Source organism: Eucyclogobius newberryi, unplaced genomic scaffold (assembly GCF_026437365.1).
Source record: "Eucyclogobius newberryi isolate DKJ021-1_F unplaced genomic scaffold, fEucNew1.0.hap1 SCAF_10, whole genome shotgun sequence".
NCBI lineage: Eukaryota > Metazoa > Chordata > Actinopteri > Gobiiformes > Gobiidae > Eucyclogobius > Eucyclogobius newberryi.
Genome location: NW_027315724.1, coordinates 18,887,797 through 18,914,686, shown reverse-complemented (window position 1 = coordinate 18,914,686; position 26,890 = coordinate 18,887,797). Strand labels below are relative to the sequence as shown.

At 40.6% G+C, this 26,890-nt stretch overlaps 1 protein-coding gene across 1 annotated transcript; it reads left to right on the top strand.

Annotated features, from left to right (window-relative positions):
* Positions 1-414: 414 nt before the first annotated feature.
* rinl (Ras and Rab interactor-like) lies at positions 415-26,067 on the top strand. Its single transcript, XM_072456569.1, has 12 exons — positions 415-470; positions 640-805; positions 5,061-5,172; positions 14,951-15,023; positions 16,121-16,206; positions 16,285-16,370; positions 17,087-17,321; positions 17,982-18,617; positions 22,555-22,872; positions 23,137-23,268; positions 24,919-25,485; positions 26,054-26,067. Exons 1-12 carry the CDS (start codon positions 415-417, stop codon positions 26,065-26,067), a joined length of 2,481 nt encoding a protein of 826 aa, XP_072312670.1.
* Positions 26,068-26,890: the final 823 nt, after the last annotated feature.

The following is a 26,890-nucleotide window of genomic DNA, read 5'->3' as shown; positions in this document are numbered from 1 at the left end:
ATCATGTTGAGAGTTTTTAATCGATGCTGAGGGCGTGAGCAGGACAGGGCCTGGTTAGTACTTGGATGGGAGTCTGCTGGAACACCACGTGCCACAGGGAGCACTAGAGGAGACATCATTGTGTCCTTAGGCAAGACACTTCACTATATAAATACACTGTAATAATAATAATCGCAAACAGAAACAGAATCAGAAAGGGTTTTTCGCCATTGTCAATGAACAAAATTCACAAACATAGGAACTTTCGGTGGAACATAAAACAATAAACAATCAATAAATCAAAAGAAATGTGTATAGTTCGCACGAAAGGAGATGTTGTCTGTCCTTTGACGTAGAACAGGAAACGACTGGAAAACGTTTTATACAGAGTGAAAAGAAATTAATGCTATTAATAAATAAATTAAAAATGAAAGGATGATTGAAACTGTGGAAGGAGAGAAAGTGTCTGCGCGTGAAAGGAAGATGAGGAGGTGAACGTGGATGATAAGGGTTTGTCTGTGTGTACCACCATGTAAACATGTGTAAATGTGCGTTTTTCACCCTTTAATGTTGCACCTTCCTGTTTTTTGTTGTTTTATTGTTGCTTTATGTTCAAAACATGCTTATAATATATTGAATGTGTTGCGTGGATGTGTCCAGGGCGGTTCACGGTGCAGTAAACGGGACCACGGCGATCCCCTGGAGGACCAGCAGGAAAAAGCTGACCCTCTTGGGAAAGCTGAGGGCCTGCGAGGAGGCCTGGTGTCCCAGAGGAGCCTGGGGCAAAGAGGAGGCACGGACGGCTATCAGCGGGACACCAGCAGGGGTACGATCACACCTCGAGCCGTACGACCTGAGATGTACTGCGTGTAGACAATTTATACAGTCTGGCCTTAATAAGAGGATGAAACCGTCCAAACACCACACCAGAGTCAGTATGAAAGGCTCAAGACGTGTTTATGTTCAGAATAAGAAGAAAATAGAGTCAATGAGAAGTCTGCAGAGCATTTTAAAATAATATTACTCAATTTGAAGTGCAAAGTAGTGGTCCAAGTGAAAGTAAAAAAGTATTTTGAATTAAATGTGCTGTTTCCAATTTAAAGGATACGAAAATCTGAAGAAAACGCTCTTAAAACCTTCCTTGAAAAACAGGTCTTGATATCAATAGTTCTTACCTGGTAAAAGCTAATTAAAAAAGATAATGATATAATTAAATAAATAAATGAAATAAATGAAATGAATGAAATGAATGAAATGAATGAAATGAATGAAATGAATGAAATGAATGAAATGAAGAAAATAAAATTACACAAAGCTTTCGTGCTCATAGTTGGAAAACGAACCAAGACCAAAATGACTTGAGGATATACAATTTAATTTCAAAAAGTGAATAGTTAATAAAAACAGCATGCATACATACAAGTTAGTTATTTACTTATATTAAAACATTTTTGACTGTAAAACCTACACTTTAATTAGCTTTAATAAAGTTTGAACAAAGAATAAAATAGCTTATTCATCAGTCTTTGTTCATGCTTTTTAAAGTCTATTAAAAGTGTAATTATTATAAACGTAACTTGTAAATGTTTTATTTATATTTTGTCAATACACTTTCATGTTTGTGCAACTTCATCTTCAAATTCACCATTGTGCGCGCCTCCAAACGCTTTGTAAATGTTGCAAAAGCATTAAAACAAAACTAAAAGGACCGTGTTGTCAGGGCACGGCCTGTTGCACATCGGAGTTGCGTGAATCGGCGTAGTTCCTTTTTATTGGTCATTTCTTTAGATGGGGCCACGATATCTCAGACGCTAAATACAGAAGTAGTTTTCATCTCGAGTCGACAACAGCCGGCTCGACCCGCTCTGAGCACAGACCGTGAGCAGAAGAACCAGACTCACTGGCATTTCAAACATTAGTCTGAGAAGTCTTGACAGGCACAAGTGAGCGACGCCGTTTAAAACAGGTTAGTTTGTTTAAGATTCTTCTAAACGTTTCATGATCCTCCACTCGACCTGTTGCCACGGTTACTCGTCATACATTCACATCACACTTTGGACGCCTTTGGAACAGTTTACCTCTCCTTACGTCTGGTGCGAGACGTTTGCCCTGTGTCTGTCGTTGTTTTAAATTGCAGTAAAGTCATGTCAATGATGTAAATGTATATTATGCTTTTTGCAACTAATACATATTGCACTTGTGTTTGCTGCACTTCTGCTCTGCACAGGCTTTAAAGGTGCGATGTCATTGCTTTGCCTGAAATGTTACGCAATATGGCATTTTAAAGTGCCCCCTACAGGTCGGACGACTCATTGAACTAAAATGCAGTTGAGATAAATATATTTTGAATTTCGCTAAAAATTATAAAATTGTTATGACAGAATAGCAATTTCACCTGTTTGTAATTGATGACATCACACTAGGAAATCACTTTTTATTTTATTTGACAAATTAAAATATATGAGAGTGACTTTATTTTTGTTGAATTAATGTTTAGAGCATCAAAAAAGTTGTTTCTTTATGTAAATTCTGCCTAAAATTTGACATATTTTTTTACGTTTTTTTTCAACGTTTTCTCCACAAATACCTGCTCGATTGGTGTAAAACTATAATTTATATCTACAACAGGTATAAATACACCAAATTAAAGGCGCAATGGACGATTTTTCGGTGATTTGAGAACTCAGGCGGAAGTGCACATGCGCACTCCCCCGTGCGGAGCGATACAACACACACGTGCGTTTGTTTATTAGCGCGACGAATCGCATCGCATCTCTCGTCTCCCGTAGATTTCCGTCCACTTCTGAGTCAGCTCGAACTGTTTTTCTCCGTCTTCATTTTGCCCCGTACACTGAGGGAACTATATGTTAGATATGATATTATATTATTATTATGATAGATCTATGCGCTTAGACACGCGGAAACGTGGGGACGAACCGCACGCGGCTGCAGGTGAGCGGTAGGTGCGTTTTATGATTGATAAGTGGCAGGACACATGATTTATCCACGCCACGAGGAAATAAGATAAAAAATTTGCTGAAAAAAATCGTCCATTCCATCTTTAAGTCATAAAAACCTGTCATACGGACTTTAACTCTTTTATATACATCGCAATCTCTTATCATAATCATCATCATTTATTGCTAAACATAAATGGCCTTGCTTGAGTGAGTCGCCTCACCTCGCCACAGATCTGACCTGTAACCTGGCCTTGTGTTGACGCCTCCTCGTCCCCGTGGCGACAGACAAGCGTAATGCCATGCTGCGGAACATTTACAGCAAAGAAACAACATCTCCACGAAACAATAATGTGGCCTAACGAGTCTCAAAAAAGAAAAGTACATTTTGTTGTCATTTCTTGCTAGACATTTGAAGTGAACTTCAGTCGGTTGTTTCTAAAATAGCTTGAATATAATAAGTAGTGGCTTGAGGTATTTTGTGGGGCAGAATATAGCTGTATGCAGTGTATTCGTGTGCCACGTGTTCAGCCTGGAGTTGCAGAGCTGTTGTAGAGTGTGAATATTTCGCGTCTCTTTTCTTTGTCGCGGTTTGACGAGCCACTTCCTGTGGCAGTGAATAAAAGCTCTCGGTTCAGCTCCTGTGATGTCGCTCTGAGAACAAGCCTCTGTGTTCTGTCTCTGCTGCTCAACTTCACACTATTTCTGCTCCAAACCTTAACAAAATAGTTGTAAAGTAAATACAAAAGTGGCATTTATTACTGATTAATTTATTAAGAGTGTGCGTGGCTGGGTTTTGTTCGCAGTGGAATGAAATAAAATAGATAGTAATTTACTCAATTTAGGGTAATGTATTATTTATGCTGGATTATATTGAAATTGTTGCTGATAGATCAGAATATTGTCTATGTAGAGTGAAAAGCAAACAAAAGGACAAACAAAACTGATCAGAACTGTGATATTTTTGCTCTTTTCAGGTTAATTCCCTACAGTCTATTTACTTTTTGTGCAATACTAGACGTAGATGTGTGCACATTTCTGACTAAGTGCATAAAATATGATGTGAGAATAGCTCTAATTCCCAAAACAAAAATCAAAAAGAAATGTTTGTTTGTTTGTTTGTTTCCTCCATCATTGCATTAGTAGTTTTTGCTTTTTCTCAAGCTGAATCACTCATTTCCACAGACGTTGGTGCAGAAAACACATAAGCTCTTCCTCTATTAGCGCATTAATATCTCACGCTCTGCAAATCGCACTCTAAATAATTTGTTGCCAGTAACACACACACAGAGCAGGGCAGTTCCTCAAAAACAGAAGGAAATGAAATGGAAATCTGTAGGAAGTACTTAATCTCTTTAACAAGACATTGTTTAAATATTTCCAGTAACTTGCACACTACTTATGTCAAACAGTTACATCTAGATTATTTGATTATATTTAGTCTTATTCAGCAAGTTATGTAATGGTGACTGTTTCTTCTAGCATTAGCGTGTTAGCATTAGAGGGTTTAAATTCACCAATGTATTTAGAAAGCAGTAAAACCTGGTAAAAAATATATTCTTTCTTGGTCAGCGAAGAAAAAAAGGTCAAAACAAGTTGAACGTTTTGTAATTGTTTGCTTAATTTTGTGGCAAAACTTTATAAAAATGACACTTTTATTGGCCTTGATGAAGCACGAACAAAGAGTTAAATCCCAATGAACGATTACAGATGAATTATAAACGATTCTGGCTTAGTTACTACTTAAGTTATGCCTTATCCCTTTAAATAAGTTGTGACTAAGCCTGAAACCATGTAATGAACTATGTCTTTGTTCATGCGGCTGTTAAAAGAGTAGTGATTATAAAGTGTCACAGATGCTTTTTCGAGCAATAAAAACTCCTGTAACTGACTACAAAACAATGCTAGACAGATAAGTTGGACAACAAAGTATTAAGTTTATCTATTGGTTCACAGTTTTAAGTAGACAACTTAATAAATGTCTTAAGTCTTCTCCATAAATACAAATATTTCCTGCTTGTATGTGTCTCCACGGCGAGTGCTTCTGGAGTACTTAACCTGCTTCCTTCTGGTCGGTCCGGCCTCTCTCTCTTTCACTGAAATGACTCACGCGTTTCTCTGCAGAGTTTCCTGGTTGTACGAGACCCTTCCACGTGCGAGCCCCGCCTCCTCTGCGTGTCCCCCTCAGAGCAGCATGAGCCCGTCGCTGAGCGGGACGTCCACCGCACGGGCAACGGTACGAGCCGCGCCCGCCGCTGACGGGCCTAACTTCACCTCCAAATGCACGCAGCGAAATACCAAGATCAGACTGCAAATAGATGTTACTTTATGTTACTTTTACGTATATTATATATATCTAATTTCAGCTCTTTAAAGGTGCACCGTCCTGCTTGAGATGTTACTGCTTTCCCTAGTATGACATGAAACCCGTCTGTCTTTCATTTCTCCAATTTAAGCAGTTTTTAATGCTTAAATATAGCTTGGAAACATCCATTCGGGTTGCCGCTCTCCACAGATCTGACCTGTAACTTCGGCCCTGGTGGTGTCAGGTTTAATGTCATGTTCTTCTTATTATTATTATTATTATCATCATCATCATCATTATCATCTTTATTATCATCAATATTATCATCATTATTATTATCATTATTATCATCATTATTATCATCATTATCATCATCATTATTATTATCATTATCATCATTATTATCATCATTATTATTATCATTATTATCATCATTATTATAATCATTATTATTATCATTATTATTATCATTATTATCATCATTATTATTATCATTATTATCATCATTATTATCATCATCATTATTATCATCATTATTATCATCATTATTATCATTATCATCATTATTATCATCATTATTATTATCATCATTATTATCATTATTATCATCATTAGGCCCGAGCGCCACAAGCTGGCGAGAGGCCTATTAATCTCGTAAGGCCGTGCGAAGCACGGCTGCGAAAGTGCGCACTCGCCCACTTCCAAACACTCACTAACGCACTCCTCCACTCATGCACGCCCCGTGCATACTAATTAGTAGTAGGAAAATGGAACATTACCGTTGTAAACGGGCGAAGCCCGTGCAAAAGTGCGCACTAAACGAGTGCTTTATATGGGGATGACGACCGCTTCGCGGTCGTCATCCCCATATAAAGCACTCATTTGCGCTAAGTACCTCACAAATACGTTCCCCATCTCTTGCATGTTCCGTGCATATAAGCATGTAATGCAAAAAATGAACATTATTACTGTATAGAGGGCCAAAAACACAAAGTGGGCGGAGCCCACTCAAAATTAACGAAAGTACCCGTCAGTGACCAGGGACCCACACCATGAGGTAGGAAAGCGCAAGCGCTTTCCGAAAATGTATAGTTTATGATATTTGGAAAATGGGAAACATTGTTTTCGTATCGGAATATTTAGGCCCGAGCCCCAGCAGGGCGGAGGGCCTATTGCTCCCGCAACTGTCTGACCAAACATGCGGGCGCAGCCCGCATGTTTGGTGCCCCGTCGCCCCTGGCAAGTACAGTGAACTAGCCCATGCCGAAGGCATGGATCATGCATACTTACTCCTGCTATGACAGAAATAGTCAACAATTAGACTGCTGTTGTCAACAATTAGTGAATGGGCTACGCCCATTCACTAATTGTTGACAACAGCAGCGCGAAGCGCTGCATTCCTCCAAAAACCCTCCTGGCATCGTCCCGTACGCGAGAATCCATGCCGCAGGCATGGGCCATGCTTGTATCTGCTCAAATCAATGGAAGTCTATGGGGAGTGGGCGGGGCATCCCGACGGAATAGGGAGTGACGAGCGCGTAAGCGCTCGTAATGATGATTCCACCCCATGGCGGCATCGGGAAGGCTTAGAGCTTTCAAACGATGTATAATTTGTTGTTATAGTGGAAACGGCTATATTGTTTTTGCTAAAAATATTATTATTTTTAGGCCCGAGCCCCAGCAGGGCGGAGGGCCTATTGCTCCCGCAACGCTGCCGAAGGCAGCGTTGCAACTGTCTGACCAAACATGCGGGCGCAGCCCGCATGTTTGGTACCCCGTCGCCCCTGGCAAGTACAGTGAACTAGCCCATGCCGAAGGCATGGATCATGCATACTTACTCCTGCTATGACAGAAATAGTCAACAATTAGTGAATGGGCGTAGCCCATTCACTAATTGTTGACAACAGCAGCGCGAAGCGCTGCATTCCTCCAAAAACCCTCCTGGCATCGTCCCGTACGCGAGAATCCATGCCGCAGGCATGGGCCATGCTTGTATCTGCTCAAATCAATGGAAGTCTATGGGGAGTGGGCGGGGCATCCCGACGGAATAGGGAGTGACGAGCGCGTAAGCGCTCGTAATGATGATTCCACCCCATGGCGGCATCGGGAAGGCTTAGAGCGTTCAAACGATGTATAATTTGTTGTTATAGTGGAAACGGCTATATTGTTTTTGCTAAAAATATTATTATTTTTATTATTTTTCTTGTTCTTCTTCAGCGCTTTGATCTCTAATTTGACCCCCTGAACATGCTCAAAAACTCACCAAACTTTGCCCAAAATTCAGAATCGGCGAAAAATTTAGTTTTTTCTGGGCCATTTTTTTTTGCGTTAAAAAATGGCGCGACAGTGCCACCGACAAAAGTCAAAATACATTGCGCCTATGGAAGACGCCCCGAGGTCAACTTTGTCGTAGAGCTACGAAATTCGGGACACGCATTCCTCTTGTGAGGACAAAAAAAAAATATTATTGTGGCCACGCCCCCAGACTTACCCTATGGCCACCATCTTCCTTTGAAAATGAAAACACGCTGTGTTAGCCATTTTGTTCACGTCAAACTTTGACGAACTCCTCCTAGGGCGTTTTGCCCACCGACTTCAAAATCGGCGTACGTCCTCTGGACAAGTGGGGCATCTAAAGTTATTCAATTTTTTGAGATACCTTTTACGGTCTGTGTGCGGCGCAGCCGCAAAGTTGGACAACTTATTTTGGAATATTGCAGGTCTAAAAATTGCTCCCATTTGATCAAAACCAGTCCGATTAGGACCAAATTTGAATCAGTTGTTAAACTTTCTAGTTTGGACCAGTTTAGGCTGACAAAATTGAAATGGCAGTGATAGCGCCCCCTACAGAGTGACCTTTAAATTAACATTGAAGGTCAAAAATTAGTTTTACCAAAATTGTCTAAACTTTACCCAAAATTCTATTTTGCCGTCCCGATCACAAAAGCCAATCACAAAAATGCCTAAATTTTTACGGCGTAGTCGTAGCGATGACAGAAACCTCCCATGTTATCCCTATGGGAAAACCGCAAAATCTCTCAAATTACCACATTTTTATGTTTTACACTTTAACGAAGTCCTCCTAGTGCGTTTTGCCCACCAACCTCAAAATCGGTGTACGTCCTCTAGACAAGTGGTGTATCTAAAGTTATCCAAATTTTAAGGATAACTTTTACGGTCTTTGTGCGACGGAGCCGCAAACGTTTCCCAGAATTCTGACTATTTGGCCTTCAGAGTGGCCTATAAACAATAGGGTTTTTCCAAATGACATGATATTTTGAACAAAATTCTAATTTGCCATCCTGATCATAAAAGTATGAGAGCCAAAGTCATATTTTGTACGGCGTAACCGTAGCGTTGACAGAAACATCCCATGTTATCCTTATGGGAAAATCGTAGAATCGCTCAAATCACCACATTTTTACGCTTCACACTTTAACAAACTCCTCCTAGTGCGATTGCCCGATCAAGCTCATATTTGGGGAAAATCATCTACACAAGCGGGGCATCAAAAGTTTGTCATATTTTGATTTTAAGTGGTACGGTCTCTGTGCCGTGGAGCTGCAAATATACTGTCACAAATGGGAAAACACCAAATCTTTGAAATGTTAAAATTTATGCTTCACACTTTAACAAACTCCTCCGTGGGCAATAGCCCGATCAAGCTTTACTTTGGGAAATATCATCTACACAAGCGGGGCATCAAAAGTTATCCATATTTATATTCTAAGTGCTACGGTCTCTGTGCGGCGGCGCAGCAAATTTGACTGACACTTGTGTTCATTTGCACTGGATTGGCCATGTCCAATGTGTCCCCGTCTGTCAAGTTCTTTTTTAATTCAACACACAAATAAGGGCGCCATCTTTATCAAGTCGAAAGCGCAGAGTCGGAAGGCCGGCGGCCCGCGAGGGCCGTTGGATGCCGCTTGCGGCTTTAATTTATTATTATTTTTCTTGTTCTTCTTCAGCGCTTTGATCTCTAATTTGACCCCCTGAACATGCTCAAAAACTCACCAAACTTTGCCCAAAATTCAGAATCGGCGAAAAATTAGATTTTTTCTGGGCCATTTTTTTTTTTCGTTAAAAAATGGCGCGACAGCGCCACCGACAAAAGTCAAAATACATTGCGCCTATGGGAGACGCCCCGAGGTCAACTTTGGCGTAAAGCTACGAAATTCGGGACACGCATTCCTCTCGTGAGGACAAAGAAAAAAAATCATTGTGGCCACGCCCCCAGACTTACCCTATGGCCGCCATCTTCCTTTGAAAATGAAAACACGCTGTGTTAGCCATTTTGTTCACGTCAAACTTTGACGAACTCCTCCTAGGGCGTTTTGCCCACCAACTTCAAAATTGGCGTAGGTCCTCTGGACAAGTGGGGCATCTAAAGTTATCCAATTTTTGGAGATACCTTTTACGGTCTGTTTGCGGCGCAGCCGCAAAGTTGGACAACTTATTTTGGAATATTGCAGGTCTAAAAATTGCTCCCATTTGATCAAAACCAGTCCGATTATGACCAAATTTGAATCAGTTGTTCAACTTTCTAGTTTGGACCAGTTTATGATGACAAAATTTAAATGGGCGCGATAGCGCCCCCTACAGAGTGACCTTTAAATTAACATTGAAGGTCAAAAATTAGTTTGACCAAAATGTTCTAAACTTTACCCAAAATTCTATTTTGGCGTCCCGATCAAAAAAGCCAATCAGACAAATGCCTTAATTTTTACGGCTTAGTCGTAGCGATGACATAAACTTCCCATGTTATCCCTATGGGAATACCGCTAAATCTCTCGAATATCAACATTTTTCTGTTTCACACTTTAACGAACTCCTCCTAGTGCGTTTTGCCCACCAACCCCAAAATCGGTGTACGTCCTCTAGACAAGTGGGGCATCTAAAGTTATCCACATTTTAAGGATAGCTTTTACGGTCTCTGTGCGACGGAGCCGCAAACGTTTCCCAGAATTCTGACTATTTGGCCTTCAGAGTGGCCTATAAGCAATAGAGTTTTTCCAAATGTCATGATATTTTGAACAAAATTCTAATTTGCCATCCTGATCATGAAAGTATGAGAGCCAAAGTCATATTTTGTACGGCGTAACCGTAGCGATGACAGAAACATCCCATGTTATCCTTATGGGAAAATCGTTGAATCGCTCAAATCACCACATTTTTACGCTTCACACTTTAACGAACTCCTCCTAGGGCGATTGTCCGATCAAGTTCATATTTGGAGAATATCATCTACACAAGCGGGGCATCAAAACGTATCCATATTTTGATTCTAAGTGCTACGGTCTCTGTGTGGCGGACCCGCAAATATATGTCAGAAATGGGAAAACAGCAAAATCTCTAAAATGACCACATTTTTACGCTTCACACTTTAACGAACTCCTCCCAGGGCGATTGCCCGATCAAGCTCATATTTGGGGAAAATCATCTACACAAGTGGGGCATCAAAGGTTATCCATATTTTGATTTTAAGTGGTACGGTCTCTGTGCCATGGAGCTGCAAATATACTGTCACAAATGGGAAAAACGCCAAATCCTTGAAATGTTCACATTTACGCTTCACACTTTAAACAACTCCTCCTAGTGCGTTTGGCCCACCGATCTCAAAATCGGTGTACGTCCTCTAGACAAGTGGGGCATCAAAAGTTATTCAAGTTTTATGGATAACATTTACGGTCTCTGTGCAGCTGAGCCGCAAACTTTTCGCAGAATTTGGACTATTTGGCCTTCAGAGTGGCCTATAAACAAGAGTTTTTCCAAATGACATGACATTTTGCACACAATTCTCATTTGCCATCCCCAAAATAAAAGTATGGCAGCCAAAGTCATATTTGGTAAAGCGTAGCCGTAGCGATGACAGAAACATCCCATGTTATCCCTATGGGGAAACCGCAAAATCTCTAAAATGACCACATTTTTACACTTCACACTTTAACAAACTCCTCCTAGGGCGATTATCCGATCAAGTTCATATTTGGGGAGAATCATCTACACAAGCGGGGCATCAAAAGTTATCCATATTTTTATTCCAAGTGTCACGGTCTCTGTGCGCTGGAGCTGCACATTTGACCGATATTTGTCTTCATTTGCACTGGTTAAGCACAGCATTGTACATGTCCAATGTGTCACTGTCTTAGTTCTTAGACAATTGCGTTAGCGCCATCTCTGTAAAATGCAGAGAGCAGAGTCGGAAGGCCGGCGGCCCGCGAGGGCCGTTGGATGCCGCTTGCGGCTTTAATTTTTATTGTTCTTCTTCAGCGCTTTGAACTCTAATTTGACCCCCTGAACATGCTCAAAAACTCACCAAACTTTGCCCAAAATTCAGAATCGGCGAAAAATTTTGTTTTTTCTGGGCCATTTTTTTTTTCGGTAAAAAATGGCGCAACAGCGCCACCGACAAAAGTCAAAATACATTGCGCCTATGGGAGACGCCCCGAGGTCAACTTTGTCGTAAAGCTACGAAATTCGGGACACGCATTCCTCTCGTGAGGACAAAAAAAAAAAATCATTGTGGCCACGCCCCCAGACTTACCCTATGGCCGCCATCTTCCTTTGAAAATGAAAACACGCTGTGTTAGCCATTTTGTTCACGTCAAACTTTGACGAACTCCTCCTAGGGCGTTTTGCCCACCGACTTCAAAATCGGCGGACGTCCTCTGGACAAGTGGGGCATCTAAAGTTATCCAATTTTTTGAGATACCTTTTACGGTCTGTGTGTGGCGCAGCCGCAAAGTTGGACAACTTATTTTGGAATATTGCAGATCTAAAAATTGCTCCCATTTGATCAAAACGAGTCCGATTAGGACCAAATTTAAAACAGTTGTTAAACTTTCTAGTTTGGACCAGTTTATGATGACAAAATTGAAATGGGCGCGATAGCGCCCCCTACAGAGTGACTTTTAAATTAACATTGAAGGTCAAAAATTAGTTTTACCAAAATGTTCTAAACTTTACCCAAAATTCTATTTTGGCGTCCCGATCAAAAAAGCCAATCAGACAAATGCCTTATTTTTTACGGCGTAGTCGTAGCGATGACAGAAACCTCCCATGTTATCCCTATGGGAAAACCGCAACATCGCTCAAATCACCACATTTTTACGCTTCACACTTTAACAAACTCCTCCTAGGGCGATTGTCCGATCAAACTCATATTTGGGGAAAATCATCTACACAAGCGGGGCATCAAAAGTTATCCATATTTTGATTCTAAGTGCTACGGTCTCTGTGTGGCGGACCCGCAAATATATGTCACAAATGGGAAAACAGCGAAATCTCTAAAATGACCACGTTTTCACGCTTCACACTTTAACCAACTCCTCCCAGGGCGATTGCCCGATCAAGCTCATATTTGGGGAAATCATCTACACAAATGGGGCATCAAAAGTTATCCATATTTTGATTTTAAGTGCTACGGTCTCTGTGTGGCGGACCCGCAAATATATGTCACAAATGGGAAAAACGCCAAATCCTTGAAATGTTCACATCTATGCTTCACACTTTAATGAACTCCTCTGTGGGCAATAGCTCGATCAAGCTCATATTTGGGGAAAATAATCTACACAAGCGGAGCATAAAAGTTATCCATATTTTTATTCCAAGTGTCACGGTCTCTGTGCGCTGGAGCTGCACATTTGACCGACATTTGTGTTCATTTGCACTGGTTAAGCACAGCTTTGTACATGTCCAATGTGTCGTTGTCTTAGTTCTTAGACAATTGCGTTAGCGCCAACTCTGTAAAATGCAGAGAGCAGAGTCGGAAGGCCGGCGGCCCGCGAGGGCCGTTGGATGCCGCTTGCGGCTTTAATATTCTTTCTTTCTTCTTCTTCTCGGGACCAACCCCCCTATTTTTCACCCAGTGAACATTGACGAAAAGTCACAAAAATTTGCACACCTCTAAAAATCGTGCCTCTCTACATTCTGGCTATTTCCCTTTTCTAAAACAAAAAAAATTGGCGCGTCAGCGCCCCCAAATGTACCAAAAATGCATTGAGAGATGGGAAATGACCCAAAAAAAATTTGATCGTAGAATCATGAAATTTGGCGCAGCGGTAGATGGTGACAAGAGAAGTAAAAAATATTATTACGGCAACGCCGTCCGCCCAACCAAATGTCGGCCATATTGCTTCAAAAATGGCTAAACATGACTTCGGAGTTTTTCCAAACGTCGTACTTTTACGAACTCCTCCCAGGGCGTTGGCCCTAAAAAGCTGAAATTTGGTGAAAATGCTACTGAGGAGTGGGACATCAAAAGTTATCCAAATTACATTGATACCTGTCACGGTCTCTGTGCGGCAAAGCCGCAAACTGTAGCAAGAATTTCAGAAATCTCCCAAATTTAACATTTCTGCCGTTTGCGCAGATAAAGTCCGAATTGCGTCAAATTAGAATCAGTTGTTAAACTCTTTGCCCTAAACCTACTTGAAGTGAAATAAATTAATTTGGAGCCACAGCGCCCCCTACAGATTTTATATGGAGGTTAAATATTTAGTTTTGCGAAATTATATGAAATTTGACACACAACTCAATTTTGGCCCCATCAAAAAAGTCAATGAGACCCATGTCATAATTGTTATGGCTTTGCCGTAACGATGACCGAAACCTTCCATGTTATTCCAATGGGGAAATCGCCAGAACATGTTTACACTTTAGACTTTCACAAAATCCTCTTAGGGCGTCAGCCCTATTAACCTGAAATTTGGTGAGACTCATCTTCAGGGGTGGACCATCAAAAGTTATCCACATTTTTATTCAAAGAGTCACGGTGTCTGTGCGGCAAAGCCGCACATTTTGCCAAGAATTCAAATTAAAATAGCTTTTTGATGGTAAAACAAAGGGGAGAAGATGTGACAGCGTCACAGATTCAGCAGTAGGCGTAATAAAAGGACAATTGGGGCGCGTTAGCGCCCCCTCCTCTTGCGGCGTGGCGGCGGCGTAGCGAGGGCCGATCATTGCCGCTTGCGGCTATATTTATTATCATTATTATCATCATTATTAGCATCATCATTATTATCATTATTATCATCATCATTATTATCATTATTATCATCATTATTATCATCATTATTATCATCAATATCATCATTATTATCATCATTATTATCATTATTATCATCAATATTATCATTATTATCATCATTATTTTCGTCATCATTATCATTATTATTATTATCATCATCATTATTATCATCATTATCATTATTATTATTATCATCATCATCATTATTATCATCATTATTATTATTATTTATTTAATGTTTTTGATTCAGAATGGGCTTTGTGGTGGAATACTTACCGTAATTTATTGGTGTCTCGTTCTTTTGTATTTCTTTATCTAAAGTACATTTACAATACATCAGAATGGGTTATTTTTTGCATAAGTCAGTATAGTGTGGGGTGCGTGTTATAGCCACAGAATTGGAAATCTCCCTTCGATAAGTGGGAAGGTGTCATTAAAAAAAAAAAACGCATTGTTTTACGGTAATACAAACCCACTGGTAAACAATAGCGGCTGATAATAGATAACGCGACACCAGCTACACTCAGACTGAAAATACCAGTTTATGGAAGCGCTGCTACTGAGGTAAAACAGAGGTTCCACTGTTCAGCCCGTGCGCCGCAGCCGTGCTCCAAACCTCTCCATTCAAGTTTAGTTTTGCAATAAGAACGCATCAAATCAGAACTCTTCTTTCTCTTTCAGTTTTTCACTTGTCTGGATCTCGTCTGTCGTTCTCTGACCTGACACAGTTGGTGCTCTTCTACTCGTTTACCAGGTAAGAAAAGCTTTTATCATTATATATCTTTACGGCATTCGTCATCCACCCGCTCTCCAAATCATCAGATATTTATGTTTTACTGTTGTTGTTTTTTATTGTGTTGTTTTTATGGCTTTTTCTGTCAAAGTACATTCTAAGATTCTAGTTAGATTTAAGGTTTTTTGCGCTATTATTTATTCTTGAACTTTGCTTATTTCTCTATTATGGGGCAAATTAAGTTTATCTTTTTTTCCATTTTAAATTGTCTAACCAAAGGACTGACTAAAACAAAACCATTTTGCATGCTTCATTGTATTGTTTTTATCACTTTTTCTAGCATCGTACATTCTAAAATTCTAATTAGATTTAAGGTTATTTGGTCTATTATTTCTTCTTGAACTTTGCATATTTCTCCTTAATATGGGACAAATGAAGTTTTTTAGTTCTGAGTTTTACATTTTAAATTGTCTAACCAAAGGACTGACTAAAACAAAACCATGTTGTTGTTGTTGTTTTTCGTGTTCATTTTGCCTGGTTTTATTGCATTAATAGAGTGTTTTTACGGTGAGTGGGGCTTGCGTCTCCACAAACTGTACTCTTACTCGACCTGGAGGTGGAAATATGGCTCCTTTAGATGCACAATATGGCATAAAAACATATCGATCTGCACGGGAAATAGTACGGTTAGAACTTTCTATCACTATGGACTCGTGCAGGTGACTCTCCGACTCCAGAAAGTTACCTTCAGCGTTTGATTTGAAGGTTGTAACTCTTCTTGATGTTATCACTTTGCTTAAAACGTTCCACTGCATGACATTTAGCATTATTATCTATTTTGCATTTATTCAAGTGTTTTTATTGCTCAAAAATACCTTAAAAACACGAGCTAGAGAGAAGCGGGTGGTTACAAATACAGTCAGTGCACATTTAAACCCAGATTACTGCTGAGAAAACAAGAATTATTATTGCATTTTTGCCATTGGAAAATGAGCAATGTTTCTTATTCTGTTGTTTCTTTTAGTCAATTCAAGAGCTAATACTGGTCAAAAATAGAGGTAGTGCTTTGCTCGGTATCTTGTTTTTACGTCAATGACTTTAGCAGTTATTTTTTTCAGAGATGTGCTTACCGTTTGTCTGCGTTTGCCTCAATGGCTCTACAATGTAACCGAGAACAAGGATTACCCCTCACAGCTCGATCCCAGTAGGTTTTATTGACTGTTTTTTACTCTTATGTTTTATTTTAATGGACTGTTTTGGATGATCGTTTCCCTTTTTCCAGAAATGTGGCTCAGCGCTTCCTCTGAACAGCAGTCGGAGGAAGGAGAGGGCGGCAAAGGCCTGAACGCTGTAATGTGCACTATACAGGTCCTTTAAACGTTTCAATCAAATACTCTGAGCCGGTATTTACATGTTTTATACTTTGTGTCAAACGTACAACATTATTTTAAAGTTGTGTATAGATTTTGGGGGGGAAAAACAAAAAAAACACTTCCATTTATGTTGTAATGACCAAAACAACTTATGGGATTTTTTTTTAATTAATAAGCATTGAAATCTTAAATCATAAAGTTTTTCTTTTCATTTTTTTGATTTTTTTTAATCAAATCAATGCAACTAACGATTATTTTAATAGTTCACAAATGAGCAACCCATTTTTTTTTTATTAATTAGACAAAAATGTTGTGGAATATTTAGTTAGACCTCTTAAAACTTTTTTTTTGTGTTTTAATCAATCTTTACTTTTTGAGCATTTTTATTTATATTTATTTATATTTTTTTATTTTTCAACCAAAGGGCTGCAACTAATGATTATTTTAATAGTTGACTAATCAGCAACACATTTTTGATGAGTTAAACGTTTTGATTAATTAGTCATTGCTTTAGTCATTGATACTTTTTTAAATACATTAACAGCCAAATAAAGGTTGAAATATGGTGACTGAAGCTTTTTAAATAGAGAATATGTATAAAAGCGTACTATTGATGAAAATAAGAAATTGTTTATGATTTTTTCACTTTTTGATTTAATATAATTAGTTAAAATTGTGTGCTTTATAAGTGTTTGTCTTTCTCGGCTGCAGCTCACGTCGTCCGATGGCGCTCTGTGTGTGATAAACCCGCTTTACCTCCACGAACACGGCGACGAGTGGTTGACACAGACGACGACGCGGGTTCAGAGCAGCGGCGTCCCGCCCACTTACAGGAGAGACCGCCGGCGCCTCAGCACCAACAGGGCGTGGTCGGGGGCGGGACTGCATTCCAAAAGAGCCGTGTCCCTCGAGCAAGAACCTGCTGCTCTCATTCATGAAGACGCAGGTGTGTTTAAGTAGCAGACAGTAAATCTCCTCTTCCATAAATCCAAGTATTAATTACAACAATATATAACAATAACAATACATAACAATCTTAAAGCGCCCCCTACAGGTACGACTCATTGAGCTAAAATGCAGTTAGGTTTTATATATTTAAAATTCAGCTAAAAGTTATACAAATTTTATCCCAGAATAGTATTTTTCTTTTAGGTTTTTAATTTCACTTCCTGTTAATAGTTGATGACATCACACTAGGAAATTTACCCAGCAAACACTGAGAAAAAAACTCATCTTATTTCACAATTTTTTTAATTTGACAAATGAAGATATGAGAGCAACTTTATTGTGTTGAATTAATGTTTAGACGGTCAAAGAAGTTGTTTCTTTGTGTAATTTATGCATAAACTTTGACTGGAATGAGTGTCCCTAGTGTGATGTCACTTCCTGTCATTTTCTACAGATTATTTGACGTTTTCTCCATAAATACCTGCTCGATTGGTACAATAGGTATAAATAAACCAAATATAGTCAAAATTAGAAAATCGTAAAAACCTGCTGATTGGAGGAGGGGGTTGGACAAAACTCGACTTCTATCCCCATATCGTCCGGCCCGGGTTCACGTTATTCTCCGTTTCGCTCTAAGCTGGTCTTTGTCCTCTTACAGGTCTTGTCCGAGCCCGATCTGCAGATTCCTCGAAGAACCCGGTCGCACCCGCAGCAGCAGCAGCGCCCTCTTCTGGCATCGTCCTCCGTCGCCCGAGCAGAGCTTCGCCCCTAAACTCTTCAGCCGGCGACCTCCGCGGCTCCCCCGTGCCTCAGTCTCCTCACCGGGTGTCCTGGATTGAGGGCGGCGTTTGGCTCCCTCCCCCCAGACCTTCCTCGCAACTCCTCCCGCCGTCGCTGGAGCTGGACTCCCTGTCAATCAGCAGCATCGAGGAGGAGCAAGAACCTCTGACCCCGACGTCCGGTCCGCACACTTCCTCCGGGAAGCACCGCTTGGCCGACAAAGTCAAAAACCGCCTGTCCGCGGTGGGACAGGCGCTGGGGGGGCTGGTCTGCCAGAAGAAGAAGTTCAACCACCGAGTGCAGGAGCTGAGCGAGAGACGGGGGGCCGGGTTTGCGGAGAGCGTGGGCGTTTTCGTGGAGGGCTTTTTGCGGAAGGGTCCGGAGAAAGACGGGCTGACCGAGTTCCTGCAGGAGGTGAGGTCCTCGCTGACGTCGCTACGGGAGACGCTGCTGGACAACGCGGAGGTGCAGGCGCTTCTGGACAGCATGGCGGACATGAGCGACGCAGAGATGGGTGAGTCCAGTCGCAGCGTCCAGATGGTACTGACCGAGATGGGACGATATACTGAGCCGATTGTGGGCCATTTTTACTGTATTGTTATCGGCCTCGAATCCCCATCAAAGGCTGAGATTTGACTTGGGCCAACACGCTGCCTAAAGGAGACAAAATATGACTATACTGCTTTCTCTGTCCAGTTTGTAGTCTTTTTTAAATTAAATATGCCCTACATATTAGCCCAAAAATATTTGCTGATCTTATCAGTTATCAGTTGTTATCAGTTAACAGTTATTATCAGTTAACAGTTATTATCAGTTATCAGTTATTATCAGTTATTATCAGTTAACAGTTTTTATCAGTTATTATCAGTTAACAGTTATTATCAGTTAACTGTTATTATCAGTTATCAGTTATTATCAGTTAACAGTTATTATCAGTTATCAGTTATTATCAGTTATCAGTTATTATCAGTTATCAGTTATTATCAGTTATTATCAGTTAACAGTTTTTATCAGTTATTATCAGTTAACAGTTATTATCAGTTAACTGTTATTATCAGTTAACAGTTATTATCAGTTATTATCAGTTAACAGTTATTATCAGTTATCAGTTATTATCAGTTATCAGTTATTATCAGTTAACAGTTTTTATCAGTTATTATCAGTTAACGGTTATTATCAGTTAACTGTTATTATCAGTTAACAGTTATTATCAGTTATCAGTTATTATCAGTTAACAGTTATTATCAGTTATCAGTTATTATCAGTTATCAGTTATTATCAGTTATTATCAGTTAACAGTTTTTATCAGTTATTATCAGTTAACAGTTATTATCAGTTAACTGTTATTATCAGTTAACAGTTATTATCAGTTATTATCAGTTAACAGTTATTATCAGTTATCAGTTATTATCAGTTATCAGTTATTATCAGTTAACAGTTTTTATCAGTTATTATCAGTTAACGGTTATTATCAGTTAACTGTTATTATCAGTTAACAGTTATTATCAGTTATCAGTTATTATCAGTTAACAGTTATTATCAGTTATCAGTTATTATCAGTTATCAGTTATTATCAGTTATTATCAGTTAACAGTTTTTATCAGTTATTATCAGTTAACAGTTATTATCAGTTAACTGTCAGTTAACAGTTATTATCAGTTAACAGTTTTTATCAGTTATTATCAGTTAACAGTTTTTATCAGTTATTATCAGTTAACAATTATTATCAGTTATCAGTTATTATCAGTTATCAGTTATTATCAGTTAACAGTTTTTATCAGTTATTATCAGTTAACGGTTATTATCAGTTAACTGTTATTATCAGTTAACAGTTATTATCAGTTAACAATTATTATCAGTTATCAGTTATTATCAGTTATCAGTTATTATCAGTTAACAGTTTTTATCAGTTATTATCAGTTAACGGTTATTATCAGTTAACTGTTATTATCAGTTAACAGTTATTATCAGTTATTATCAGTTATTATCAGTTAACAGTTTTTATCAGTTATTATCAGTTAACAGTTATTATCAGTTAACTGTTATTATCAGTTAACAGTTATTATCAGTTATTATCAGTTAACAGTTATTATCAGTTATCAGTTATTATCAGTTATCAGTTATTATCAGTTAACAGTTTTTATCAGTTATTATCAGTTAACGGTTATTATCAGTTAACTGTTATTATCAGTTAACAGTTATTATCAGTTATCAGTTATCAGTTAACAGTTATTATCAGTTATCAGTTATTATCAGTTATCAGTTATTATCAGTTATTATCAGTTAACAGTTTTTATCAGTTATTATCAGTTAACAGTTATTATCAGTTAACTGTTATTATCAGTTAACAGTTATTATCAGTTAACAGTTTTTATCAGTTATTATCAGTTAACAGTCTTTATCAGTTATTATCAGTTAACAATTATTATCAGTTATTATCAGTTATTATCAGTTAACAGTTTTTATCAGTTATTATCAGTTAACAATTATTATCAGTTAACTGTTATTATCAGTTAACTGTTATTATCAGTTAACAGTTATTATCAGTTAACTGTTATTATCAGTTAACAGTTATTATCAGTTATCAGTTATTATCAGTTATTATCAGTTAACAGTTTTTATCAGTTATTATCAGTTAACAATTATTATCAGTTATTATCAGTTATTATCAGTTAACAGTTTTTATCAGTTATTATCAGTTAACAATTATTATCAGTTAACTGTTATTATCAGTTAACAGTTATTATCAGTTAACTGTTATTATCAGTTAACAGTTATTATCAGTTATCAGTCGATCTCTACTCAATACATTCTCTAAACTGTCAAATAAGATGATAAACACTATAATAGACAAGTTTATGAGGTTATGATATTTTTTCCACTTGGCGTGGATTAAAGGGTCCATGTGAATTACACCTCTAAACAAGCTGTGGTTCAAAAAAGCAGTGTTGCCATGACAGCAAAAATATCAAGATAAAATACATTCAAATGTGGCTTCAAAACAGCCTTAACAATTATTTATATATATATTATGTCAAAATGTTGTCTTCTCTCCTCTCTCTTCACTCTTCACTCCTCTCTCTTCACTCTTCTCTCTCTTCTCTTCTCTCTCCTCTCTCTTCACTCTTCTCTCCTCTCTCCTCTCTCCTCTCTCCTCTCTCTTCACTCTTCTCTCTCTTCTCTTCTCTCTCCTCTCTCCTCTTTCCTCTCTCTTCACTCTTCTCTCCTCTCTCTTCACTCTTCTCTCCTCTCTCCTCTCTCCTCTCTCTTCACTTTTCTCTCTCTTCACTCTTCTCTCCTCTCTCTCTTCACTCTTCTCTCCTCTCTCCTCTCTCCTCTCTCTTCACTTTTCTCTCTCTTCTCTCCTCTCTCCTCTCTCCTCTCTCTTCACTCTTCTCTTCTCTCTCCTCTCCCCTCTCTCCTCTCTCCTCTCTCTTCACTCTCCTCTCTCTTCACTCTTCTCTCCTCTCTCCTCTCTCTTCACTCTTCTCTCTTCTCTCCTCTCTCCTCTCTCTTCACTTTTCTCTCTCTTCTCTCCTCTCTCCTCTCTCCTCTCTCTTCACTCTTCTCTTCTCTCTCCTCTCTCCTCTCCCCTCTCTCCTCTCTCCTCTCTCTTCACTCTCTTCTCTTCTCTCTCCTCTCTCTTCACTCTTCTCTCCTCTCTCCTCTCTCTTCTCTCTTCTCTCTTCTCTCCTCTCTCCTCTCTCTTCACTTTTCTCTCTCTTCTCTCCTCTCTCCTCTCTCCTCTCTCTTCACTCTTCTCTTCTCTCTCCTCTCCCCTCTCTCCTCTCTCCTCTCTCTTCACTCTCTTCTCTTCTCTCTCCTCTCTCCTCTCTCTTCACTCTTCACTCTTCACTCTTCACTCTTCACTCTCCTCTCTCCTCTCTCCTCTCTCCTCTCTCCTCTCCCCTCTCCCCTCTCCCCTCTCTCCTCTCTCCTCTCTCCTCTCCTCTCTCCTCTCTCCTCTCTCCTCTCTCCTCTCTCTTCCCTTCTCTCCTCTCTCCTCTCTCTTCCCTTCTCTCCTCTCTCCTCTCTCTTCCCTTCTCTCCTCTCTCCTCTCTCTTCCCTTCTCTCCTCTCTCTTCACTCTTCTCTCTTCTCTCCTCTCTCCTCTCTCTTCACTCTCTTCTCTCTCCTCTCTCTTCACTCTCCTCTCTCTTCACTCTTCTCTCCTCTCTCCTCTCTCTTCACTCTTCACTCTTCACTCTTCACTCTTCACTCTTCACTCTCCTCTCTCCTCTCTCCTCCCTCCTCTCTCCTCTCTCCTCTCTCCTCTCCCCTCTCCCCTCTCCCCTCTCCCCTCTCTCCTCTCTCCTCTCTCCTCTCTCTTCCCTTCTCTCCTCTCTCCTCTCTCTTCCCTTCTCTCCTCTCTCCTCTCTCTTCCCTTCTCTCCTCTCTCCTCTCTCTTCCCTTCTCTCCTCTCTCCTCTCTCCTCTCTCTTCCCTTCTCTAGACATATTTGTGGAACAGTCCATTCACAAAGTGGCTCTCAAACCTGTCTCCTCACACCTTTACGGCTGCATCCAAACGTCGCGCTCTGGCGACGGCACCCTGGACCGTCTCCAGAGCAACCAGCCCCGCCTCCGGCCCGGCGGCGTGGAGCAGCTCGGGGGCTCGGCCGGCGTCGGCGTCCCGGACTCGGCCACTCTGGAGCGGATCAGGCAGAAGTGGGACGTCATGCACAGGGCCTACTCCCCGAACGTGAAGGTCCAGATCCTGCTGAAAGTCTGCAAGAGCATCTACCACAGCATGAGCGCCTCCAGCAGCAGCGGTGAGACGTTCACACGGGCAGATACAAGGTTTTAGAAGTATTTTTACAGTAAAACATCTGATTTTAGAAGTCAAAAAACGTACTCATTTCTTTTAACATTTTGTGATATTTTGTTCATCTTGAGAAACAAAACATTTTGGTTTTAGTGATGACTGTGAGACTAATTGTCCTTGGGTTGTTATATTTGTCCTTGATAACTAGAGTGCTGTGTGACCATCTTTAATGCTTGAATGGAGGAGCTAACAGTGGTTGTGTCCCGTTCAGGCGCGGCGTTCGGGGCGGATGACTTCCTGCCCTGCCTGACGTGGGTGCTGCTCCAGAGTGACGTCCTCACGTTGCAGGTGGACACGGACTACATGATGGAGCTGCTGGATCCTACGCAGCTGCAGGGAGAAGGTCCGCCAGTCTTTATGTGTCGTCATGTGTCGTCATGTGTCGTCATGTGTCGTCATGTGTCGTCATGTGTCGTCATGTGTCGTCATGTGTCGTCATGTGTCGTGTCGTCATGTGTGTCGTTATGTCTTGTTAGGTGTCGTTATGTGTCGTCATGTGTCGTCATGTGTCGTCATGTGTCGTCATGTGTCGTCATGAGTGTCGTTATGTCTTGTTAGATGTCGTCATGTGTCGTCATGTGTCGTCATGTGTCGTGTCGTCATGTGTGTCGTTATGTCTTGTTAGGTGTCGTCATGTGTCGTCATGTGTCGTCATGTGTCGTCATGTGTCGTCATGTGTGTCGTTATGTCTTGTTAGATGTCGTCATGTGTCGTCATGTGTCGTCATGTGTCGTCATGTGTCGTTGTGTGTCGTTATGTCTTGTTAGGTGTCGTCATGTGTCGTTATGTGTCGTCATGTGTCGTTATGTGTCGTCATGTGTCGTCATGTGTCGTCATGTGTGTCGTTATGTCTTGTTAGGTGTCGTCATGTGTCGTTATGTGTCGTCATGTGTGTCGTTATGTCTTGTTAGGTGTCGTCATGTGTCGTTATGTGTCGTCATGTGTGTCGTTATGTCTTGTTAGGTGTCGTCATGTGTCGTTAGGTGTCGTCATGTGTCATCAGGTGTCGTCATGTGTGTCGTTATGTCTTGTTAGGTGTCGTCATGTGTCGTTATGTGTCGTTATGTCTCGTTATGTGTCGTTACGTGTCGTACACATGTTCTGGGTTCGATCCCGGGGCATGTGGCACTCACATTTACTTGAGTAACCCGTCGAATAAATTGCACTTTTTTCTGTTTTTTCTTTGGAAATACCAGAATCTGTTTTTTACCCTTACTCATTATTTGAGTCACTGCTTTTTGCCTCTTGAGTAATATTATTTTGAAGTTCTGTCACTCTTACTTGAGTATTTTTGGCAGTTCTACCTTTGGTTTGATAGTTTTGATTATTGTCTTATTATGAATTGTATTGATATTCTGACACCATTTAAACCATTTATCATTTACCCAATAACTACATTATATTATTATGTTACAGCTACCTCTAAATTTCCTTTGATCAATTCATTCAGCATTTACAAAAAGCCAGATTTAAATTATAAACTGATATGTAAAGGCCCATTGAGCTATATTTAGACAGTATCAGCACTGCACTTTTCTGGTGGACCTGCTTGTCTCCGTGGAGATGTTATTGTTTGGCCTGGAATGTTCCACAGTATGACATTTCAATTATCTATAATTATCTATCTCTGTGGAGACAACCTGGAGACGCATCTAGTCGGCCAGTTTACAGGACAGATCTATGGAGAGGTGAGGCTAAAATGTTGTGTTGTTGTGTTTTTGTTTTTTTCAAGAAAATGTCAAGAAAAGGGCAGATATTTATAAGATGCTCCTTTTCTATTGTGATGATAATTTATGTTAACGTGAATAACACACAATTGAAATAAAGAATAATAAATAAATCAATAAAATTCCATTATTTTGAAACACATTTGAACTGATCTGAACACACGGATATATATGAATGAACATGTTTACACCCTTTATCCTCTGTTATCATCATGTGTTTGCTTCTCTGCTATTTGGCCGTCCTAACGCTCGTCCCATGTCTCCAGGCGGTTACTACCTGACCACCCTTTACGCCTCGCTCTTCTACATCAGCAGCTACAAGCCCCGTGTGGCGGCGCGCCAGCTCAGCGTGGAGGCGCAGAACTCCCTGAACCAGTGGCACCGGCGACGCACGCTTCACAGCGACCGACCCAGGCGCAGCAAGCACCGGCGCACCATCCGCAGGCAGTCCCGCCGCAACAAGGCCGAGGGTGAGGGCGACGAGGAGGAGACCACAGAGGCGACCGAGGCGACCGAGGCGACCGAGGCGACAGAGGCGACAGAGGCGACCGAGGCGACCGAGGCGACCGAGGCGACCGAGGCGACCGAGGCGACCGAGGCGACCGAGGCGACCGAGGCGACCGAGGCGACAGAGGCGACCGAGGCGACCGAGGCGACCGAGGCGACCGAGGCGACCGAGGCGACCGAGGCGACCGAGGCGACCGAGGCGACAAGAGGCGACAGAGGCGACAGAGGCGACAGAGGCGACAGAGGCGACAGAGGCGACCGAGGCGACCGAGGCGACCGAGGCGACCGAGGCGACCGAGGCGACCGAGGCGACCGAGGCGACAGAGGCGACGCGAGATGCAGGGACACTGGAAAGAGAGGAGGAGGAGGAGGAGGAGGAGGAGGAGGAGGAGGAGGAGGAGGAGGAGACGGAGACGGAGAGAAGAAACGGAGTAAGTGATACAAAGTGATGACTCCAGACCAGGATTTAAGAGCAGATGATGAAACTGATGCCTCCGCTCACATACAAAGATAACAAGCTGACTTTTCTAAGTAATTTATTCCGATTTGACAGTCTTCTAAAATGTGTTATTCACAGTTTATGCATTCTATTTCTACTTCACAAGTGTAAACAATATAAAAGCTTATTTAATATTTAAACTTTTGATCATTGTATTTAATGTATCTTTTAAGTATTGTTGAATTACACAAAGCTTCAGTCTTTTAGTCGTTTGTAAGGATTGAAATGGACCACGGCTGAAAAGAGACAAGTTAGTGTGAGATTTTGGATTGAATTGTGAGTTTTACAAATAAATACGCGGTTTACTAGTCGTTATCTGAAAAAAATATTCATTATAGTGTAAACTTTGGGTCAGATACGTGGTCTGATAGTTGAGATACTTCATGTTTTTTTAGCTGTAGTGGAATGATTGATGCACGGCCATGTCTTTAGTCATCAGAGAGTGCATTTAGTCAACCAAAATGAGTTATTTAGTCTGAACTCACCTGTTGAGCGTGAAATGCGTTTTCAGCAAGACACCACTAGAAGGCAGTGCTGCACCCCATTTGAGAAGTAACTCGTACTGACAATATCCAATGAAATTAAGACATAATACATATGCAAAACAGTGTAGTAAATTTAATTCCACCGCATGTAACACAATATTATGACGTATAACTTTCAATAAAATGGCAAATAAGATCAAATTGACACTCAAAATGTTGTTTAAATTATTGGATGTTGAACAAATACTAATTTAAGAGAATCAATGTTTGCAAATTGTACGGCATTTGAAAAACCTGCAAGAAAATGTGAAAAAATATAAAAGTAACAAGCTCGGAAAAGTCCCACGTTTCTATAGATTTTCTGCAGTGCATTTCCAGCGTTGCACATGAAACGTAACGCAAACACCCAGTACACGTGTAAATACTTATACAGGGGCCTCTTATGTAAATGCCGGCGTGTCTTCACATATGGAAGCGTCTCTTCACTGCCTCCGAAATGACCGAGCCAATCACATTTGCCTAATGAGACATCTGGCGTCCTGCGTGTGGTGGACAACAGCTGGGCCCGTCTTCACACAACAGCCCAAACAAACCCAGTCTCACTCTTTTGTCAGAAGAGTGATGGGAAGGAAAAGAGGATTTACAGGTCGGTACGAGCGTCGTGAGGGGATTCTCTCCGGAATAGTGTTCGTGAGTTAAACCGGGCACAAATGTGGGAGAAAACACATCGGAGTTTGTAGAAAGTAC

Bases quoted from the DNA above. Each gene is read 5' to 3' on its own strand.
- rinl (XM_072456569.1), top strand. From the start codon at position 415: ATGATTGAAACTGTGGAAGGAGAGAAAGTGTCTGCGCGTGAAAGGAAG. The intron at 806-5,060 runs GTACGATCACAC...GTTTCTCTGCAG, and splicing joins TCAGCGGGACACCAGCAGGG to AGTTTCCTGGTTGTACGAGA. The intron at 22,873-23,136 runs GTGAGACGTTCA...TGTCCCGTTCAG, and splicing joins GAGCGCCTCCAGCAGCAGCG to GCGCGGCGTTCGGGGCGGAT.